Source organism: Euprymna scolopes, chromosome 15 (assembly GCF_053919585.1).
Source record: "Euprymna scolopes isolate OS-2025 chromosome 15, ASM5391958v1, whole genome shotgun sequence".
NCBI classification, from domain to species: domain Eukaryota; kingdom Metazoa; phylum Mollusca; class Cephalopoda; order Sepiida; family Sepiolidae; genus Euprymna; species Euprymna scolopes.
Genome location: NC_136496.1, coordinates 47185824 through 47205693, shown reverse-complemented (window position 1 = coordinate 47205693; position 19870 = coordinate 47185824). Strand labels below are relative to the sequence as shown.

Genomic DNA, 19870 nt, shown 5'->3' with positions numbered 1-19870 from the left:
TACTTACACTTTTGAAAAATTATTTCGGTGCGATTATGAATAATACGTTAAAAAAAATAATTTAAAAAAGGCGAAAGGTGCAGTAGAGGAATAGACACATAAAAAGGTGTACGGATGTGTGTGTGTATTTTTTTTTTTTTACCTTTCAACCCATCTGATAAGGCGAAGCCACTAACGAAATTGGATATCGTGTATGCGACTAACAACGAATAGGTGAATTTGATGCAATAGTCTCGTTTCGACCGGGTCGCAAATGTTAAAAACCACGCCATAGGCGACGAAGTTACGTGACCAGCTCCTACAACAGGCTTCACCATTTTTTTTTTTTTTTAAATGAGAGGGGGGGGGGGGCGTGTTTGTGCGTGTTCAGTCACAACCGACATAAATAGAATAGATTCAGGCCTCTCCACTAAAAGTCACGTGACCTGCCAACGTCACAGGTGTAGTCTTACTCCTACGTTTCAGATTTTTTTTTTTTTTTTTTTTTTATGGCTTTAAATAATCTATCTATTATCTATCTACTAGCAGTTCAGCCCGGCATTGTTCGGGCCCTATGTACCTATTTACTATGCCTCCCCACGGGACAGAGTTAGACACCAGAGTCGTTTTTTAACGTGGAGAAAAGGTACAAAAATAAAAATTGTCTCAGTCGTGAAGGATTTCTCCTCCACCGAAAGAGAACAAGAAAATGAAGTGCAGTGTGAATACACTTTATATATAATGTTTAGACCAAAATTTGTCTGAGTAATTTTGTAGAGACCGCAGAGGTCAATTTTTTAAACTTTGACCCCAATTTTCACACCCTTAACATTTATTATTTTGCTCTCAAATCAAAATAGAAAGTTTTACCCATGTCCAAGTTACCTTCATCTAAAATTTCAAGTCTTTAGACCCAAAATTGGAGGAGGAATTTGGTAGAATCTGCAAAGGTCAACTTTTTCAACTTTGACTTTTTGCTTTTGGCAGCTAAAGCACACACACAGACAGACATTTTCACTTTTATAGATATAAAGATATATCTATAAAAGTGAAAATGTGTGTGTCTGTGTACATTTCCCTACCAAATAACTATCATAATTTGACATAAGGAGTATTAAGATTTGGGAAAATCTTCTTAATCAGTTTTCGACCAGAAATTTGATTGTAAAGGTTTCAAAGTTCAACAATTTGACCTTTGAAAATCTACCAAACTCCTTTGTTAATTTTGTGTCTAGACACTTGAAACTTTAAATGTAGGTTACTTGGACATAGATCAAACTTTTCAATTGGATTTGAGTGCCAAAAAATAAATATTAAGGGGCCAAAGTAAAAAAAAATTGATCTCTGCGGACTCTACCAAATTACTCAGACAATTTCTGGTCTGAACATTTGAAATTTTACATAAAGGGTATTCAGAGATAGGGCAAGCTTTTTAATCAGTTTGGGTAAAAATTTGAGCTGCCAAGGGGTTAAAGTTCAAAAGATTTGACATTTGCGGTTTCTAGCAAATTACTCAGCCAATTTTGGGTCTAAACATTTAAAATTTATACATAACAGGTATTCAGATATGCGGTAAGCATTTTAATAAGTTTTGGGTAAAAAATTTGGCTGTCAAAAAGTAAAAGTTGAAAGAGTTGACCTTTGTAGATTCTACCAAATTTCTCCGGCAATTTTGGGTCTAAACACTTAAAATTTTAGATGTAGGTAAGTTGGACATGAGTAAAACTTTTTATTTTGATTTGAGACCAAAATAATAAATATTAAGGGGCGAAAATTGGGGTCAAAGTTAAAAAAAAATTGACATATGTTTATTTATCTACCGAGTTGATAGCAAAAATTACGAATTATACTCATTTTTAGTTCGTGTGAGGGGAATCTATCACCATACTTTCCCTTAAACACGTCTGTTGGACTTTTATTAAGTACAATACTTAATAGTTTTTTTTTTTTTTTTTTTTTTTAATGGAGCGTAGAAAACGCATTGTGGATGCGTTATCGGCAGCTCCTGTTACTCTCGCTTCTTCTTATTTGTCCCTCAGTCCTCATTTTTTAAATGAGTGATTTTTCGGACAAAGGGAGAAGAAAAAGCTGTTTTCTAGGTTGGCAGTATTTTTGCGAACAGTTGGCTGAGATGGCGGAAATTTTCTGTTTCTATGTCTATCCTTGTAGCCATGTCACTAGTAAGGGTGCTGGAGGTAAACGTTTTGTCTGGGCTGACGTTATCCGCCTGATAGTCAGGGACCCGAACCTTGGATTAACCACTAAGGAGGCTGTCCTATCAGCAGGTGCAAAGTACTGGGGCTGCTGTATTGCCATTTGGTGAATGGATTCTGGACCATGCAGTAGCTTCTGGTGGGGCCTCTCGATGCCATACTAGTGGGTAATTGTTACGGCTTTACCTTATCATTAGCTACAAATAAAAAAAAAAAAAATTCTTCGTTTCTTTTTCTCTCTTAATTTCCCCTCTCTGTCCTGCTCTAAGTAAATCTGTCGACCTACTCCACAAATTCCAAAATTTCATCATGACAAGTTTCAAGAAAAAATACACGATTAAACCCGGTTCTCCAACTTCCAACGTAGACCCCTACTACCATGTCTCCTTCTCCAACATCAGGGGTCTTCGTTCTAACCTTCCAGAGGTTGAAACCCAATTACAGGAGACTAAACCAGACCTTTTATTTTTAAGTGAAACTGGCATTGGACAGGCTATTTCCCTAGATGAGTTTGCAATTTCAGGATACTCTAACTTAACTTCTAAATCTGACCCCCAAGATCGCCATGGGCATGGAATATGTGCCTATATTAAAGATAGCTCTCCATGTGGGAGGGACATCTCCAGGGAAGATCCTAACTTACCCTATATGTGCTTCCGGGTTGCTTTAGCTCACACTACTGCATTTATATTTACTCTCTATCGCCCCCACAACAGCGGAGTTACTATCGTTCAAAGCATATCTGAGAAAATTGACCAAGTCCTTTCTACTTATCCTTCAGCTAACATTCACGTATGTGGAGACTTCAATGTTCACAACGTCGAATGGTTGACCCACTCAAACAAGACCGATGATGAGGGGAGGTTCTGTCATGATTTCTCCATTGCCTATGACCTCACTCAGATTGTTCAGGAACCTACCCGTGTGCCCGATAATGACGGCCAGTATGCGAGCCTACTAGACCTTTTTCTCACAACTTGCCCTGAACTATGTTCAGTTTCTGTTCTGTCGCCTCTTGGATCTTCCGACCACTCTGTTGTATCAATTAAGATAAAAATGAAATGTAATAAGTCCCCAGACGTACCTCTTCATCGTACAGTATATCGATACACTAAGGCTGACTGGGATAGCTTCCGTACATTTATATCTGATCTACCTCTGCATTCCATGTTTAAAAAGGATGTGTCCTCTATAGTATTAGACCTAACTGAATGGTTAATTGTAGGTATTGACCATTTCATACCCTCTAAAAAGTTTCAGCAAAAACCTAACAGCCAGCCATGGTTCCCTCCAGAATGTGCTGCTGCCATTGCGCACAGAAATCACTTTTTCCACTGCTTCAAACGTAATAGATATATGGAAACTAAAGTCGTTTTCAGGACTGCCAGCAACCATTGTAAGAAAGTAATAAGGAACGCAAGAGTGTTGTATGCTCAATCTGTTAAGTCCAAAGTAGCTGAGCAGCGGCTTGGTTCCCACCAGTTTTGGCAAATAGCAAACAGAATCCTGAACAGAAGCGTGTGCTCCATCCCAACTATTATCAATGGACCTGAGGTAATCTCGTCAGCATCAGACAAAGCCAAACTCTTTGTCAAGAACTTTGCAGCTAATTCTACCCTTTGCGACCAAGACCGCCAACCCCCAATATTTCCTCCTGTATCAGAAAACACGCTATGTGATATACGTATATCTGTACGTGATGTTGCGAAGCTAATCAAAAACCTTGATTCGAGTAAAGCAACTGGCCCTGATGGTATTCCAATTATAGTACTCAAAAAACTTCAACCTGAATTAGCGCCCATACTTACAAAACTGTTTAAACGTTGTCTTAAGGAGAATAGTTTCCCATCTCCCTGGAAAATCTCATCAGTATGCCCTGTATTTAAGAATTCAGGTGATCGCTCATCCCCCTCTCAGTACAGGCCAATAAGTCTCCTGTGCGTCATGAGTAAGTTGCTAGAATCTGTGTTAAATACAGAAGTAATCAAACATCTCAACAAAAATAACCTTCTTAGTGACACTCAATATGGTTTCCGTTCTGCTAGATCTACAGCAGATGTCCTTACAGTTATATCGCATAGGATTAGCAAATCTCTCGACGGTGGCAATCTTTCTAGGGCAATTGCTCTTGACATATCTAAAGCCTTTGATAGGGTATGGCATAAAGGTTTACTTCATAAGATCGCTAGCTATGGTATAGCTGGAAAAGTCTTCTCAATTATTAAATCATTTCTTTCTGATAGGTTCATAAGAGTAGTAGTTGAGGGGCAAAAATCAGAAGCTCACAGTATTAATGCCGGTGTCCCTCAGGGATCCATCCTGGGCCCAACTCTTTTCCTGATCTACATTAATGATCTTCCAAATCATATCCTTACATCATTTGTAGACATTTATGCTGACGACACTACCATTTATGGTACCACATCTAAGACAGTAAACGACCAAGTTCTCTCCAATTCTCTCTCCTCTGATCTTGAGCACGTAGTACAATGGGGAAAGAAGTGGCTGGTTACTTTTAATGCATCTAAAACCAAGCTTCTCTCTTTACATCATCAACATTCTAATCCACATTTGTCATCAATTGAAATGAATGGCTCTCGTCTTCAGGAGGCCTCAAGTTTTGACAAGCTTCTGGGCTTGATCATTACTCCTGATCTTAAATGGAACACGTATATCAAATCTGTTGCCAAGGCCGCTGGAAAAATGGTGGGATCTTTCTATCGATCCAGTAGATATCTCACTGCTGATGCTATTCTCTATCTATATAAGAGCCAGGTACGTCCAAGGATGGAATACTGTTGCCACATCTGGGCAGGAGCTGCTAGAAAGGACTTGTCCTGCCTTGATAGAGTTCAAAATAGACTTCGTAGCCTCGTAGGAGATTTCCTTTTCTCCTCCTTGCAACCTCTATCTCACAGAAGAGATGTTGCGAGTTTGTCTCTGATGTATCGTTATTTTCATGGAAAGTGTTCAACTGAGCTTCAATCTATGGTCCCCCCTCGCCAAACTTTCACAAGAAACACTCGTCTAGCTGTAAACACTATCAATAATTTCCCCCACTCTTTATCTGTGCCTAAACCTAAACGTAGATTCCATGAACAAAGCTTCTTTCTTAGAACTGCACGCCTGTGGAATTGTCTTCCGTTTTCCTGCTTTCCGGCTGACTACAATATGGTTGTGTTCAAGTCTAAAGTAAATAAGTTCTTGATGAGCCGTTCCATATGAGTTATTAAATTTACCAAATTTTCATTACTAATGATTACTATATTGACCAATTTCTACTGTACACTCTTTAACCCTTATCCTTGAGTGGCCTCTGGGCCTTGATAATGTGGTGATGCCTTTGTAAAAAAAAAAAAAAAAAAAAAAACCTCTGCGGTCTCTACAAAATTACTTAGACAATTTTTGGTCTAAACATTTGAAAACTTACATAAAGTGTATTCACATGTAGGGCAAGTTATGAACAGTACATAAGGCCTGAGCAAAGCCCGGCTGAATTGCTTGTATATCTATAAAAGTGAAAATGTCTGTCTGTGTGTCTGTGTACATTTCCTTACCAAATAACTATGGCAATTTTAGATCTAAAGATTCGAGACTTGGCATAAGGATTATTGAGATTTGGGAATATCTTTTTAATCGATTTTTGGTCAGAAATTTGGCTGTCTAAGGGTCGAATAAGCTCCTCCGCTAATTTTGGGTCTAAACACTTGAAATTTAAGATGTAAGTTATTTGGAAATGGATCAAACTTTTTTATTTGATTTTTAGCCCACAAAAATAAAAATTAAGGGGTCAAAATTGGGGTCAAAGTTAAAAAAAAAATTGACCTCTGCGGTTTCTACCAAATTACTCAGCCAATTTCTGCTCTAAACATTTGAAATATTACATAAAGGGTATACAGAGATAGAGCAAGCTTTTTAATCAGTTTGGGTCGAAAATTTGAGCTGCCAAGAAGTCAAAGTTCAAAAGATGTGACCTTTGCAGTGTCTAGCAAACTACTCAGCCAATTTTGGGTCTAAACATTTAAAATTTATACATAACTGGTATTCAAACATGTAGCAAGTATTTTAATCAGTTTGGTGATGAAAATTTTTTCTGCCAAAAAGTCAAAGTTGGAAAAGTTGACCTTTGCAGATTCTACCAAATTCCTCTGCCAATTTTGGGTCTAAAGAATTGAAATTTTAGATGTAGGTAACTTGGTCATGGGCAAAACTTTGTATTTTGATTTGAGAGCAAAATAATAAATGTTAACGGTGAAAATTGGGGTTAAAGTTTAAAAATTGACCTCTGCGGTCTCTACAAAATTACTCAGACAAATTTTGATCCTAACATTTTAAATCTTACATAAAGTGTATTTACACGTAGAGCAAGTTATGAACAGCACATAGGGCCCGAGCAAAGCCGGGCTGAACTGCTAGTATATCTATAAAAGTGAAATTGTCAGTGTGTGAGTGTTTGTCTATCTGCGTGTGTACATTTTCCTACAAAACTACTCGTTCAATTTTCAGTTTACAGACTCGAATTTTGATATAAGGGGTCTTGAGATTTGAGAAAATCTGTTTAACCGGTTTTCAACCAGAAATTTGGCTGTCAAAGGGTCAAAATTCAACGATTTGACCTTTGAAAACTGCCAATTTTGGGTCTAAACACTTGGCATTTTAGATGTAGGTTACTTGGACATGGATAAAACTTTTTAATTTGATATTAGCCCAAAACAATAAATGCTAAGGAGTCAAAACTGGGGTCAAATTTGGAAAAAGTTGACCTCTGTGGTCTCTATCGAATTATAATGAGACCGATACTGCACCAAACACACCGGGTGTCCTTAACCTCGTCGGATTCCACCCGATATGACAGGTGTTGTTTCGATCGTACATTGTCCCGTCACAAGTTGGCCTGTTGATCATCTTCACCCACTGTATTTTCATGATGGGGCGCTTTGCCTCTCAATTGAATTGTCTCCTACCCTGTGTAGATAGCCTCTGGATACATCAATCACTCCGCTGGTCCTTGCAGCTTGCTGCAAAATGAAGAGTCCTCACCACAAACAAACAGAACTCCGGTTTATAACAATAACAAACTATTTATTAATTTCATTACTTCATAACAGCTACTGTCTAAATTGAGGTGACTGACTATAGCAGTGAAACGATGTAAGACCAGACCAGTAAAGTCACAGATTTCCCATTAACACAGGCTAGTTAACATCATAACATCGGGCCCTGAGGACTCCCAAATCGGGAGCACTTGACCAGCCCAGCCGTTCAGTTTGCTGGCTATGACTCTACTCTTTTTAGAATTCCATTTTCTAAATCCAACCTCTTTTCCCCACCTCTCCTTCAGAGAGTGGTTACAAACACCCTTTCTTTCTTCCTCTTAGAGCTTACCCTTCGTCTTGTCCACTCAGCACCTCTCTCTCTCTCCCTCTCCTGGGAGGGGGGTGGTTGTTCACACTGATATCTATTGGCAATCCCCAGGGGTTTGTTTTTGTCCAGCACTATGTGTGTGGTCCGTTATCGTCTGATGTCACTTCTAATATGACCATCTCTTTTGACATATCATAGATAATTCCAAATCTGTCTCCATTTTTGAGACAATATAACATCTGCCTTGCCTTTAACAAGCTCATAATGACATATCGGCGGTAGGTCCTATTCTCCTAGCTAAGGTTTTGCATTTCTCTGCACTCCTTCACCCCATCCTGTCTGGTCAAACAACCCCTCTCACCGCAATATGCGCCTCGCTGCATGCATTCATGACACTAGTAGTGTCATAGAATTACTCAGCCAATTTTTTTTCTAAACATTTGAAATTTTATATAATGGGTATTCAAACATAAGGCAAGCTTTTTAATTGGTTTTTGGGAAAAAATTTGGCTTCCAAGGGGTCCAAGTTCAAAAAATTTTACCTTTGCAGTCTCTAGCAAACTATTCAGCCAGCTTTGGGTCTAAACATTTGAAATTTTACATCAAGGGTATTCAGACATGCAGCAAGCTTTGTAATCAGTTTTTGGGCGATCATTTGGCTGCCAAGAGGTCAAAGTTGGAAGAGTTGACCTATGTAAACTCTACCGAACTCCTCCGCCAATTTTGGGTCTAAACACTTGAAATTTTAGATGTAGGTTACCTAGGCAATAGTCAAACCTTTTAATATATATATATATATATATATATATATATATATATATATATATATATGCACATAAAGCTAAAGCTATGAACAGTACATAGGACCCGAGCAAAGTCGGGCTGAACTGTTAATTTAAAATAAAAAGCTGAATCTATACTCCTATAATTTTTTTTGCTGTGTATTGGTATTCATATTAGAAACCCTTTTTTCTATTTATTTAGTTATTTATTTGCTTCCACACTGAACAAATTGGGCACAAGGCCGTTTTTTAGAGTGAAGAGTGAGGAGAAGGGGACCAGTTCCCCGAGAGGGAACTGGATAGTGACAATTGGTATGAAGGGTTTTCCCTACATTGACCAAAACTGATTGCTACAAGAGCAATGGTCTTATATGTGGGGGCAACCCCACATATAACTTTGATTGCAGTATCTGCTGGAACAGATACTACACTTTGATAACAGAAAAAAGATCTTGGCCCAAAGGCCAAGAAGAAAAAAGGCAAACCTTTTTTCTGTATATTTAAAAAGAAAATACAACTTTGTTATATATGGGTTGTGGAATTGCTTTCATCTACAAAAAATCTTGCTAATTTGCATATTCTTTTAAACATTCATTTTAATTAATTCCCTATTAGTTTTTTGGTTCTCTTATGGGATGATCATCTTTAGTTAACTCTTATGTGTAATTATATTCATGCAAATATTCTACATGATTTATATTTGCATAATATTTGCATAAAAAGGTTATAGTAAACACAAGCTTCTTTCTATATATATTCATATATGCATTGTCAGGTGAAGGTTGAACGACGGTATTACAAATATGCATGCATAATGTTATAGCTATTCGTTCGTGTTTTAATTTTTAGCCTTACACCAAACATGTCTTCACATCCCAGGCATTAACGTCAAAGCAAATAGTAAATTGTAGGCTAAACGTTTTGGTTTTGATTCTAGCTGGTAACACACGAGTCATTTTTTTTTGTAAACTTTTTAAATCATTACTATTTATTGGGTCCAATATAATCTATATATGTAAAGGGCAAAACGTGTGTGTGTGTGTTTGTGTGTCTCGCAAAAAATTTCGACACACGATGGATCCTCGCGAGATTAGGATTTAAACTCAACCCTTCGGACGACAAATATAAAAAAATTGTCCAAAAACATTAATTCCTTCACCCTTGACTGGGCAGTTTTCTACAAGAAAAGGACATGTTTTTTGTGTCATCATTTTTACAAGTCATCGCATCGGTTGGATTGACTTTGCTTAATTTCAACGTTGCAAACTTCCGGTCAGACAATGGAATATCTGTAAGACGTCAGATATTCTTTCACTTTTCCACCTTTGCGTCACGAGTTCGAGCCTGCTTGCTACCACTTTTTTCTTTTTTTAACACCTTTTTCCATTCTGGCTGCTGACTGTTGTTTTGATCCCCCTCTCCCTGCTACTACCATTTTTTTTAACACCTCTCCACCCGGGGTTCCTTACTACACTACCTACACACACCGGGGCAACGCCAGGTACCCCCCCCCCCCGGCTTCTACCATTTTTTTTACCCCTCTCTCCACCCGGTCTGCTACTGTTGTTTTGACATTCCCCGCTACTACCACTTTTTTTTTTAACACCTCTCTACTGTTATTTTAACCCCTCTCACCTCTCCACACCTGGGTAATGCTGGGTACCCTCGCTAGTCTATAATATAAATCTCACTTGTCTGTTTAAATGTATGTATGTATGTTTTCGAAAGTCATCCCCTCTTTTGATTGATTAACCTTAATTAAAAGCTTCAACTTCCAGTTCGGTGATGGATGCAATGGCAATGACGTCATGTTTTTATTTTTCATATTCTTTTCCTCCTTCGCGGTACGGGTTCGAGCCTGCCTGCCTATTACCATTTTTTTTTTTTTTGCTCAACACACAGTTACAAACACCCAGGTAACACCGGGCACCCAGGCTAGTATAATAATAAATACGAAATCTGTATTAATCAAAATATCATATTTAAGCGCGTATTTCATGAACAGGCAATGCTGGGCGGTCTGCTAGTATAAAATAAAGTTTGTGATTGTTTTTAACAGATTCAAAATTTTATTGAATTTTGTTTGAAAATAGTGGGCAGACGCACTTTTGTCTACTTCTAAATAATTGGTTTTGTGTCATCGTTTCATTAGTTGACTTGAGTCCCAATTTTAAAATGGAAACACTGGCAGATGATCATTTGAAGATTGGAGTGGCTTTTTTCTTCAGATGAGAAATTGGATTTACTCCGTTAACATCTTCATTTTTCATCTCTGTAGATACAGTTATTTTTGTTATGAAAATTATGATTACGTAAATCAATGAATTCTCTTTTTATGAAAACTCGATATAAGAATGTCAGTAAGATATCTGAATGCACTTTATTTTATCATACTTTTAAAAAGAAGTAGAAACAATTATGTAATTTTAATTTTTTAAGTTATTTTTTGGATTGCAGTTGTTGCATGAGGGACTAACAAGAGTTTTCACCATCTTGAGTTGTGGCCCTTACTGGTGTACGTTTTGCTTTGTTTACAATGATAATAAAGATGCTATTATGTAAAAGCTGATCGATTGTTCTGTCTTTTCTAATCTATTGACATCCTCAATAAGATAATGACACATGGCAGCAGCCGTGGGATAGAAAGAGTCCAAGTAAGATGTAGAAAAGAATAAGAAGCGGAAAGTTATTTGCAGAAACAGATAAGTAACTTTATTGTTCTTGTTTTGAATTGTAATTTTTACGTACGTCATGTGGATGAAAAAAAAAAATGTCGGAAGCCGACATGGGAGAAACAAACAGACCAGTGGCTGGCATAAGGCCTCTGGCACCCCTATGTATGGAAGACAATTTAGCGGGGAATTGGAAGTTGTTTAAACTGAAATGGTATAATTACGCCATTATTACGTGTTTGACGAAACAGTCATTTCAATATCAGAGGGCACTTTTGCTTCATACGTTGGAGACAAATTATTCAGGCATTTGATAAATATGCTATAGGGGAAATGAATGAAACCTACGAGCGTTACGTATTTCATTCTAGAAAGCAAGGAGAATCAGAGACTGTGGAATCCTTTATTACGACTCTTCGGACGTTGATAAAAATGAGCAATTTTTGCGACAATTGCGTTTCATCAGTACTCAGAGATCAGGTATTACTGGGAATACACAACCCTCAGACATAAGCTGATTTATTGAAAGCTGTCTGAAAATGCTACAGTCCAGAATCCTAAGGCCTGAAGGAGTAAACAGGGTTGATTTTAAACCTAGGAGAAAAACATCGGCACAATCTGACAAAGAGTGCTGGGCATGTGCATTGCGGCATGGAGCGAGCAAAGAATTATGTCCTGTACTTGGTAAAACCTGTTATAAATGTAAGAGAAAAACCACTTTGCCGTGAAATGCAAAGTATCAAGGAATAAGAAGGTACAGACTGTCAAAACTCAACATTATGACCAGGAAAACGACAGTAGTAGTTGTTCAGACTATGAACATGTAGACAGCGTAATAATAAAGGAAAAGGGTGAATGCTGCAAATCAAGAGGTGATAAAAGCGGAAATGATGGTGAAAGGAAAACCAATTGCCTTTCAGCTTGATAGTGGAGCGTCCGTGAACATATTGAATGAGAAACACGTGATTGGAAAAACACTGGAACATTCAAATAAAACTCTTGTCATGTGGAATGGAGCAGAAGTGAAGCCATTGGGAGAGTGTCGAGTAAAAATGATAAACCCCAAAACTGGACAGAAATATGCAGTCAAGTTTGTCATTGTGAAAGAATTTTCATCCCTTAAATGCAATCCAGAAATGGAACCTGTCACAGTCAATAACGACAAATTTAAAATGGTCGCCAAAGTTTCCTAAATGAATGAATCCAGCTGGCAGTACTCAGACAGCATTATCAATGACTTCAGAGATGTATTCAAGGAAGAATTGGGTCAATTACAAGGAGAGATACATTTGCACGTGGATCCAGGAGTAACACCAAATGTTGCAGCAACACAGAGAATACCAGTGGCACTTAAGGACAAGCTAAAAGTTGAGTTAGAAAAACTGGTTAAGAAGAATGTTATTGAACCAGTGAGTGAGCTAACACCATGGGTAAGTGCTTTAGCACTGGTAGTTAAGAAAAATGGAAGCCTACGGATATGCATAGACACAAGACCACTGAATGAAGCTTTGAAGAGGGAACATTTTCAGTTACCCACAGTGGACGATTTACTACCAAAACTGGCTGACAGCAACATATTTTCTACCCTGGATCTACGAGATGGATTTTGGTATGTAAAATTAGATGAAGTCAGCAATTGCTTAACATTTTCTACACCATATGGTAGGTTCTGGTAGAAAGTTTGACCTTTTGGGATTGCTCCAGCACCGGAAATATTTCAAAAGATCTTTTTTGACAATGTGTCCGATTTAGAAGGGGTGGTTAACAAAGTAGATGATCTTCTGGTGATTGGGAAGGGTAAAACGATGGAAGAAGCAACAATTTATCATGACCAAAAACTCAGGAAACTGTTGCAGAGATGTTGTGATTGTGGGATGCGATTGAATGCTGAAAAATTGAACCTATGACAAACGTCTATATCTCTCCTGGAACACATGATTACCAGTGATGGTTTATGTCCTGATCCTGAGAAGGTAAGAGCCATAAAAGAGATGCCGTGCCCAACAGATATGAAGGGAGTGCAACGATTCATTAGATTCGTAAATTACCTGGCAAAATTTCTACCACACATATCTGATGTGATGGCTCCAATTAGAAATTTAATGAAGGCAGATGTGCCATCGACATGGTCCCAAATTCATGAAGAGGCTTTTGGGAAAATTAAAGATTTAGTGAGTGAGGCACCAGTATTAAGGTATTATGACCTGAACAAATTTTTGGTCATTCAATGCGATGCAAGTGAGAAGGGCATGGGGGCTGCACTACTGCAAGAGGGTCAACCGCTAGCCTATATCAGCTGTGTACTGACTGACACAGAAACTTGGTATGCACAAATTTAGAAGGAACTACTAGCAGTAGTCTACGCATGTGAACGGTTTCACCAATATATGTTTGATCAACAGATAACAGTACTAACTGATTATAGGCCACTGGAAGCAATCATGAAAAAAGAATTGATAAAATGCCCAAAATGACTACAAAACATGCTGATACGACTACAGGCTTACGATGCTACAGTTCTGTACCATCCAGGTAAGAAAATATTCCTTGCAGACACGCTATCAAGAGCATATATCTATGGATTGGGCGGTGAATATGTGGACGATGACGATGATGTCAAGGAAGCAGAATATATTCCTGTAACAGAGAGAAGGCTGCTTGAACTGCGCTCAGCCACAAAGAAAGACAGAAGCATGCAGTAGTTGCAGCAAGTAATTCTGGAAGGATGGCCAGAAGACAAAATACATCTTGACCCAGAGGTGAGACCATATTTTAATGTGCAGAGTGAAAGGACAGTGCAAGATGGGTTAATTTTCAGAGGAAACCGGGTAGTGGTCCCACTGACACAGCGAGGAGTGTTAAAAGAAAAACTGCATTCCACACACCTGGGAGTAAAGGGATGTTGCAGAAGAGCAAGAGAATGTTTGTATTGGCCAAATATGAACAGTGACGTGAGGAACTACGTTTCAAAATGCCCCACGTGTAGAAAATATGAAGTAGCCAATCCAGCAGAACCATTAAGGGTCCATGAAGTTCCTGACAGACCCTGGGTGAAAGTGGGAATAGATCTCTTTAAGTTTGTAGATAGAGACTATCCTTGCACATTTGATTACATGAGCAACTTTTGGGAAATCGATCATCTTCTCAATACACAAGCAAAGACAGTGATAACTAAACTGAAACACCATTTTGCACATGGAATACCAGATCAGGTGGTAACTGATAATGGGCCTCAGTTTAGTAGGCAGGAATTTTCTACCTTTGCAAAAAAGTGGTGTTTTACACATACACCGGTCAATCCATACAATAGTAAGGCAAATTGTAAGGTGGAATCTGCAATAAATATGGCAAAAAACTTTTCCGAAAAGCGATGGAAGATAAGCAATGTTGGATCACAGGAATATGCCAGGTAGGGGTCTCTTATCACCAGCTCAGAAGCTGAGGTCAAGGAGAACAAAAACACTTCTCCCAACCAGAGAGGATTTACTCAAGCCACAATTGTCCAAAAATTTAAGAAAAATGGTGAAGCAAGACCGCAGGAGGCAAGAACATTCTTTCAACCACAAAGTAAAACCACTGAAACCATTGTATTCTGGAGATGTAGAACACATGAAAGCACACAGAAATGGTCGAAAAGAGTGGAGGAAAGCAATGGTATGGCGGAGACTGGATGAGAAATCATACCATATAAAAGTGGATAAGGAATTATATCGACAGAATAGAGTAGATTTGAAGAAAACTGCAGAGACACCCCCACTCACATGAATAATACACCAGCCATATGAAGTGCAGAGAGAGTTACCCAAGAATGCAGGGCGGGGTACAGAAGAGATATGCACCACAGAACCACCTCAATATGAAGGTGAAATAAGAGAAAGCCCAAACGCGATCCAAACCCCAACAAAATCAAGCTCGGAAAGGTTGCGGACAACACGGTTGGGAAGAATAGTAAGAGATCTTGTGAGATTCAGGGATTTCACAACATAAGTGAAAGAGTAGAATAATCTCTGTTAGGTATGAGGGTAGTCAGCCCAATGAATGCCTAGATCACTATATTTTATAGACTCTGTTTTCATTCTTAGACTTTTTTTTTCTGTTTTGTCATTGAGAAAAGGGAAGATGTTGCATGAGGGACTAATAAGACTTTTCACCGTCTCGAGTTGCATCCCTTACCGATGTACGTTTTGCTTTGTTTACAATTATAATAAAGACGCCATTATGTAAAAGCCGATCGATCGTCCTGTCTTTTCTAATCCATTGACATCCTCAATAAGATAATGACACAGCAGTAAAGTTGAAGACAATTTAAATTTATTTTCTTGGAAAAGATCTGAGAATTATAAAAAGATTTCTGACCGAAAGTCATTTAAAGTTTTATTTGGGAAAAAACAAATAATAACTAATTATTTTACAAATAATAATTATTTTATTCAAAAGAAAAAGATTACGGCAAATGTCATTATTTAACGAAGGTTATATTTATAAAACAGAACTCAAATGCATCCTAAATTTAATAGAAAATGTCCAAAATTAATCCAAAAGCTTGTATTTTAGACTAATTATTTATAAAGTGTTATTGAAATTAATATTTGTTTATCCAAACGATAAATGAATAAAGAATAAATAAAAGACCCGTATAGATGTGTGTTTGTATATTCAATTTAACGTCTGCAGTGAGAAATTTTTATTTCTTTACTAAGAAAAAGGAGAATTTTTTTTTATTATTAGAATTAGGCTAGCATATAAATATTTTTTCATTTTCAAAGTCTCAAGTAATGTTTCGTTATTTATTAAGAAAAAAATGAAAGAAAAGAGAAGAAATGCATGATCTGAAGATTTGCCCAAGACTCTAAGTAACTTTTTCATTTAAGAACCGTTTTCTTAAAAATTTTTGTCCTCGGTCGTGCAAGATTTCCATAAAGAAGACTGAACTGTTTTATTGAATTTTAGATTTCAGTCGTAAAAGATTTCTGACAATAAAGAATTCCTTTCTTTTTAATTTTAAGTCAAAATGAACCAGTTTCCAAATAATTTTAAATGTTGAATTATTTTTCTTTTAACTGTATATTTTCTAATCAGAATAAAAAAAAGTGAATTTTTAGTCAAAAACTTAAATTAATTTTTTTAGTTTTTAAAACAGTTAAACAAATAATTTTTGCATGAAATTTTTTTTCCAGTGTTCTCTCAATAATAAATAAAACTTGTCATAGCATTATTAATACATTTTTGAGAGATATTTAGTTTTTGATATCGAGAGTCAAACATTTAATCTTGATCATAAGTGTTTCAACTTTATTTCTTTCTTTTAAATTTATCAAATTTTTTAAAAACTTTTTTTTTGTATAAAAAGAATGTTTCAAGTTAATTATTTCTGCAAGGAAGTTCTTTTGTATAATATTTTTAAAGAGTAATGTTTATCCTCGTCCATAAAAATTGTGTATATTAAAACTACTATAAGTTATATATTTATGTAAGTATTTTCATGCACCCAGACAGCACCAAATTACCTTGCTTATGGGCTAAGGATTAAGTGTAGTCGAGGGTATTGACATTTGAACAAAGGTGTCCCATATTTCCATAGGGAGGATAGGGTATGTTTTTGTTGAAAAAGATTAATTTCTCAACAAAGGAAAATAGATATTTTTTGGTGACAAATAGTCTATCTTGACCAGAGAAATATTAGGAATAAACCATGTGTTTTATGTCAACACAAGATTTCCCATGAAGTTGGTAATATGAAAAAAAAAGAAAAAAAGAAAGAAATAGTTTAATGCTATACTAGAAGGAAATTAAAAAATACCAATGCAATAAAGAGATAAAAGGATCTCATAGGAAAGAAAATGAAGAGAAATTTATGGGAGAAAAGAGAATTAAAAAGAGATATAGATTAAGAGATGGAAAGAAAGAAAAGAGATTCAGAAGAACAAAGAAAAGAGAAAGGAAGAGATAATAGAAGAAGAGGGAGAAATGCTAATTTCTAAACAACAGAGAAGGAAAAGGTAATTTCAAAGAAATGAGGGTCAGAATTTCAAATTTCATAAAATCTTTTGGGTTGGCAGATGAGAGAAAGACTTGCCTACTTGGGACCATATGCACCAGTTTTGGGGCTTTTTTGGATATTTCCTCAAAAGAGCTAAAAAGCCTTTGACTGAGAAACCATCTGAAAGAATCCAAGTTGAAAAAATCTTGCATCTTGAAACCATAAAGAACCGAAAGAATTAACTCCCCTTTGCACAAAGTGTATGCTAAAATATCTATACAGTAATTATTCTCGTTAATAAGAAAATGATCTTTGAGTTATTATTGAATTGCTTTGATTTGAAAATACAGTTATTTAGTGGTGACACCATAACCAGCCCAGACTGCATGAAGAGAATCGATATACCTGCAGTATCTACAAGGAGAACTCAACCACAGCATCTGATGATGAACGACCAACCAACGAGTTAAAGGCATTGCCACATGGACTTAGGGCTGTACACATTTTGTGCTCTCTTAGCAGTAGAGTAGTAGTTCCAGTAATGAGTAAGTATCTAGTTACATTTTGAAGAGTCCATCACTAGATGAAGGTAAGAGTGTAGCCACGGGGACTTAGGTATTATATTTAGGGACTGGAGACGGCCTTGTTACTCTAATTGGTCCCATGAAGGAAGAATTGGGTGAACAACCATCCAGCCTAGGTATTCCTAAATAGTTTTAAATTTTTTGCATCAACAAGTTTTATAATGCTTGAAAAATTTGTTTCTTATTTCGAGTTTGAGTTAATAAAAACAAGCAAAACTACAGAAAAATCTTTATGATACTCGTCACAAAATGAAGATGTCATGTTCCAAAAAATATATAAATTGATTAAGTATTTATTTTAACTAAAAAAAATTAAAATTTATGATTTTCAGTGAAACAAAAAGTTTTATTTATTTTGAAGACAAATAAAATCTTGATAGTCGAATTGAGTTGTGACCTTTGTGAGAGCCATATTTATGAAATCCATGCTTGTCTGTCCTTGAATTTTAATCTATCTATAAATATAAAAGTGAAAATGTGTGTATGTAGGTATGTTTGTATGTGTGTTTGTGTGTCCGCTAAAAACTTTCGACAGACACAACGAAAATTCACAAACTCGGTATCATATTGAAGTTCCATCCTTCGCTAGAAAAATATCGAAAAATTGGCCAAAAACGTTAATTTTTTCACCCCGAAATCAACAATTTTCGACGGGGGGGGGGGTCAACAAAAACGGTCCTCTCGCGACGACGATCGGTTCTACGCATGCGTCAGATGACGTCATGACCTGATTTACTTTGAATAGTTGAAAAACTGAACAAATTTCATGTACGTCACGCTAGGTCTGTTGGTTAACACGTTGGTTAACATGTTGGTTCGTGATCAAAACGTTTTGGGTTCGAATCGTGGTGTGAGATGTCTTTTTTTTTTTTGATTTTTTAAATTCAAATATTGAAGCAGTGTTATTTAAGCCATTTTTCACGTAACGTTCGTTTTTCTGTTTTTTTTTTTTTTACTTCGCTTATCCACCCCCAATCACACACCCAAAAACACCTGGGTACCCACCGATTTTTTAAATTTTAATATCGAAACAGGCTTATTTAAGCCATTTTTCACGTGTTTGTTTTTCTGTTTTCATCGTTCGTTTGCCTTACGTTAGTTTTTTTCGATGTTTTGATTACCCCCCCCCCCGCTTAATTAAAACGTGTTTTCTTTTTTAACTTCGCTTATAACAAACAAACCTGGTCATTGACGTCGTCGTCATCACGCTTGACGACTTCCGTGCGCACACCTGTCAATTTGGTTCTTACTTAAATAAATTCAAACATCTTTCAGTAACTCATTCTGGCTGGCTGATTTTGTTTTAAAACTTCGCTTCAGGGCTTCGGGTTCGACCCCCACCCCGGGTTCTTTTTTATCTAACACCACACACACCTCCAAACACCCGGGCAACGCCGGGTACCCCCTGCTAGTATATCATAAGAAACAAAGTGGCTCCTGGCTTGCTCGTTATAAAATTTGATTTTCTTATTTAAAAAAAATCTTGATCAATTTATGTGATTTGCTTGTCATAAAGATTTGTCTATCTTTTCTGTATTTTGTAAAATGTCGAATTCTAAATAAGAACCCAAAATTAATTAATTAATCAGTTTTTGCTATTTAAGCAGAATGCTGTGCAGAAATAACATTATTTAATAACCCATTTTTAACTAAAATCATCCAACAGATTTTCTATAAAGTTGATTTAAAAAGATATATTTTTATACTAATAACTTTGTATTTAAATTATTCTTTGAATTTAAATGGGCTTTATTTTAAGTTTTCTATGTTTTTGTAAACCCCTCATTCATCATCGACATTTTGACTGTTCGACAGATCTCTCTGGCTATTTTCATTGATCAGGCCTGAATCTATTATATTTACGTCGGTCGCGATTCAGTCCTCCTCCTTTTCGTTCCATTAACATTCTTTTAACCGCATCTCGTATTCTTTACTCATACTATTACCTTCTATATAGCCATAGCTAATAGTCTCCGGTTTCGCTAAATACCGTCGTTTTTTTTCATATTCCTTCATTTTTTTTTAATCCTTTCTGATAACTACACAAATCACAAAAAAAAAAAAAAAAAAAAATTGTGTTCATTATTTTTTCTATCAAGAATAGATCTATTTTAAATTAAAATTCAACTGGCTATAAAACAATAAAAACATTAACATTTTCTTTCTCCTAATAATAATAATAATAAAATAATAATAATAATAATAAAGCACATTCTTTATGAAAAACTTTTTTGCTCATCTTACTATTTATTTTGTACCAAAACAAGGTAGTAACTAAAAAAAAAAAAAATTCAAG

At 36.4% G+C, this 19870-nt stretch overlaps 1 protein-coding gene across 4 annotated transcripts in view; it reads right to left on the bottom strand.

Annotated features, from left to right (window-relative positions):
- Positions 1–19870, bottom strand: part of LOC145293816 (protein cereblon-like) — a 106666-nt gene that overhangs the window by 75364 nt on the left and 11432 nt on the right. Inside the window, exon 1 of one of the 4 annotated variants that reach the window (XM_080140431.1) lies at positions 143–431. The exons of 2 other annotated variants lie outside the window; for them this stretch is intronic. In XM_080140431.1, coding sequence (XP_079996557.1) covers positions 143–317 — 175 coding nt within the window. In that variant the 5' untranslated portion in view covers positions 318–431. Of the gene's footprint in view, positions 1–7; positions 432–19870 lie in introns of those variants that run through there. One more of the 4 variants, XM_080140437.1, reaches the window with a different exon arrangement.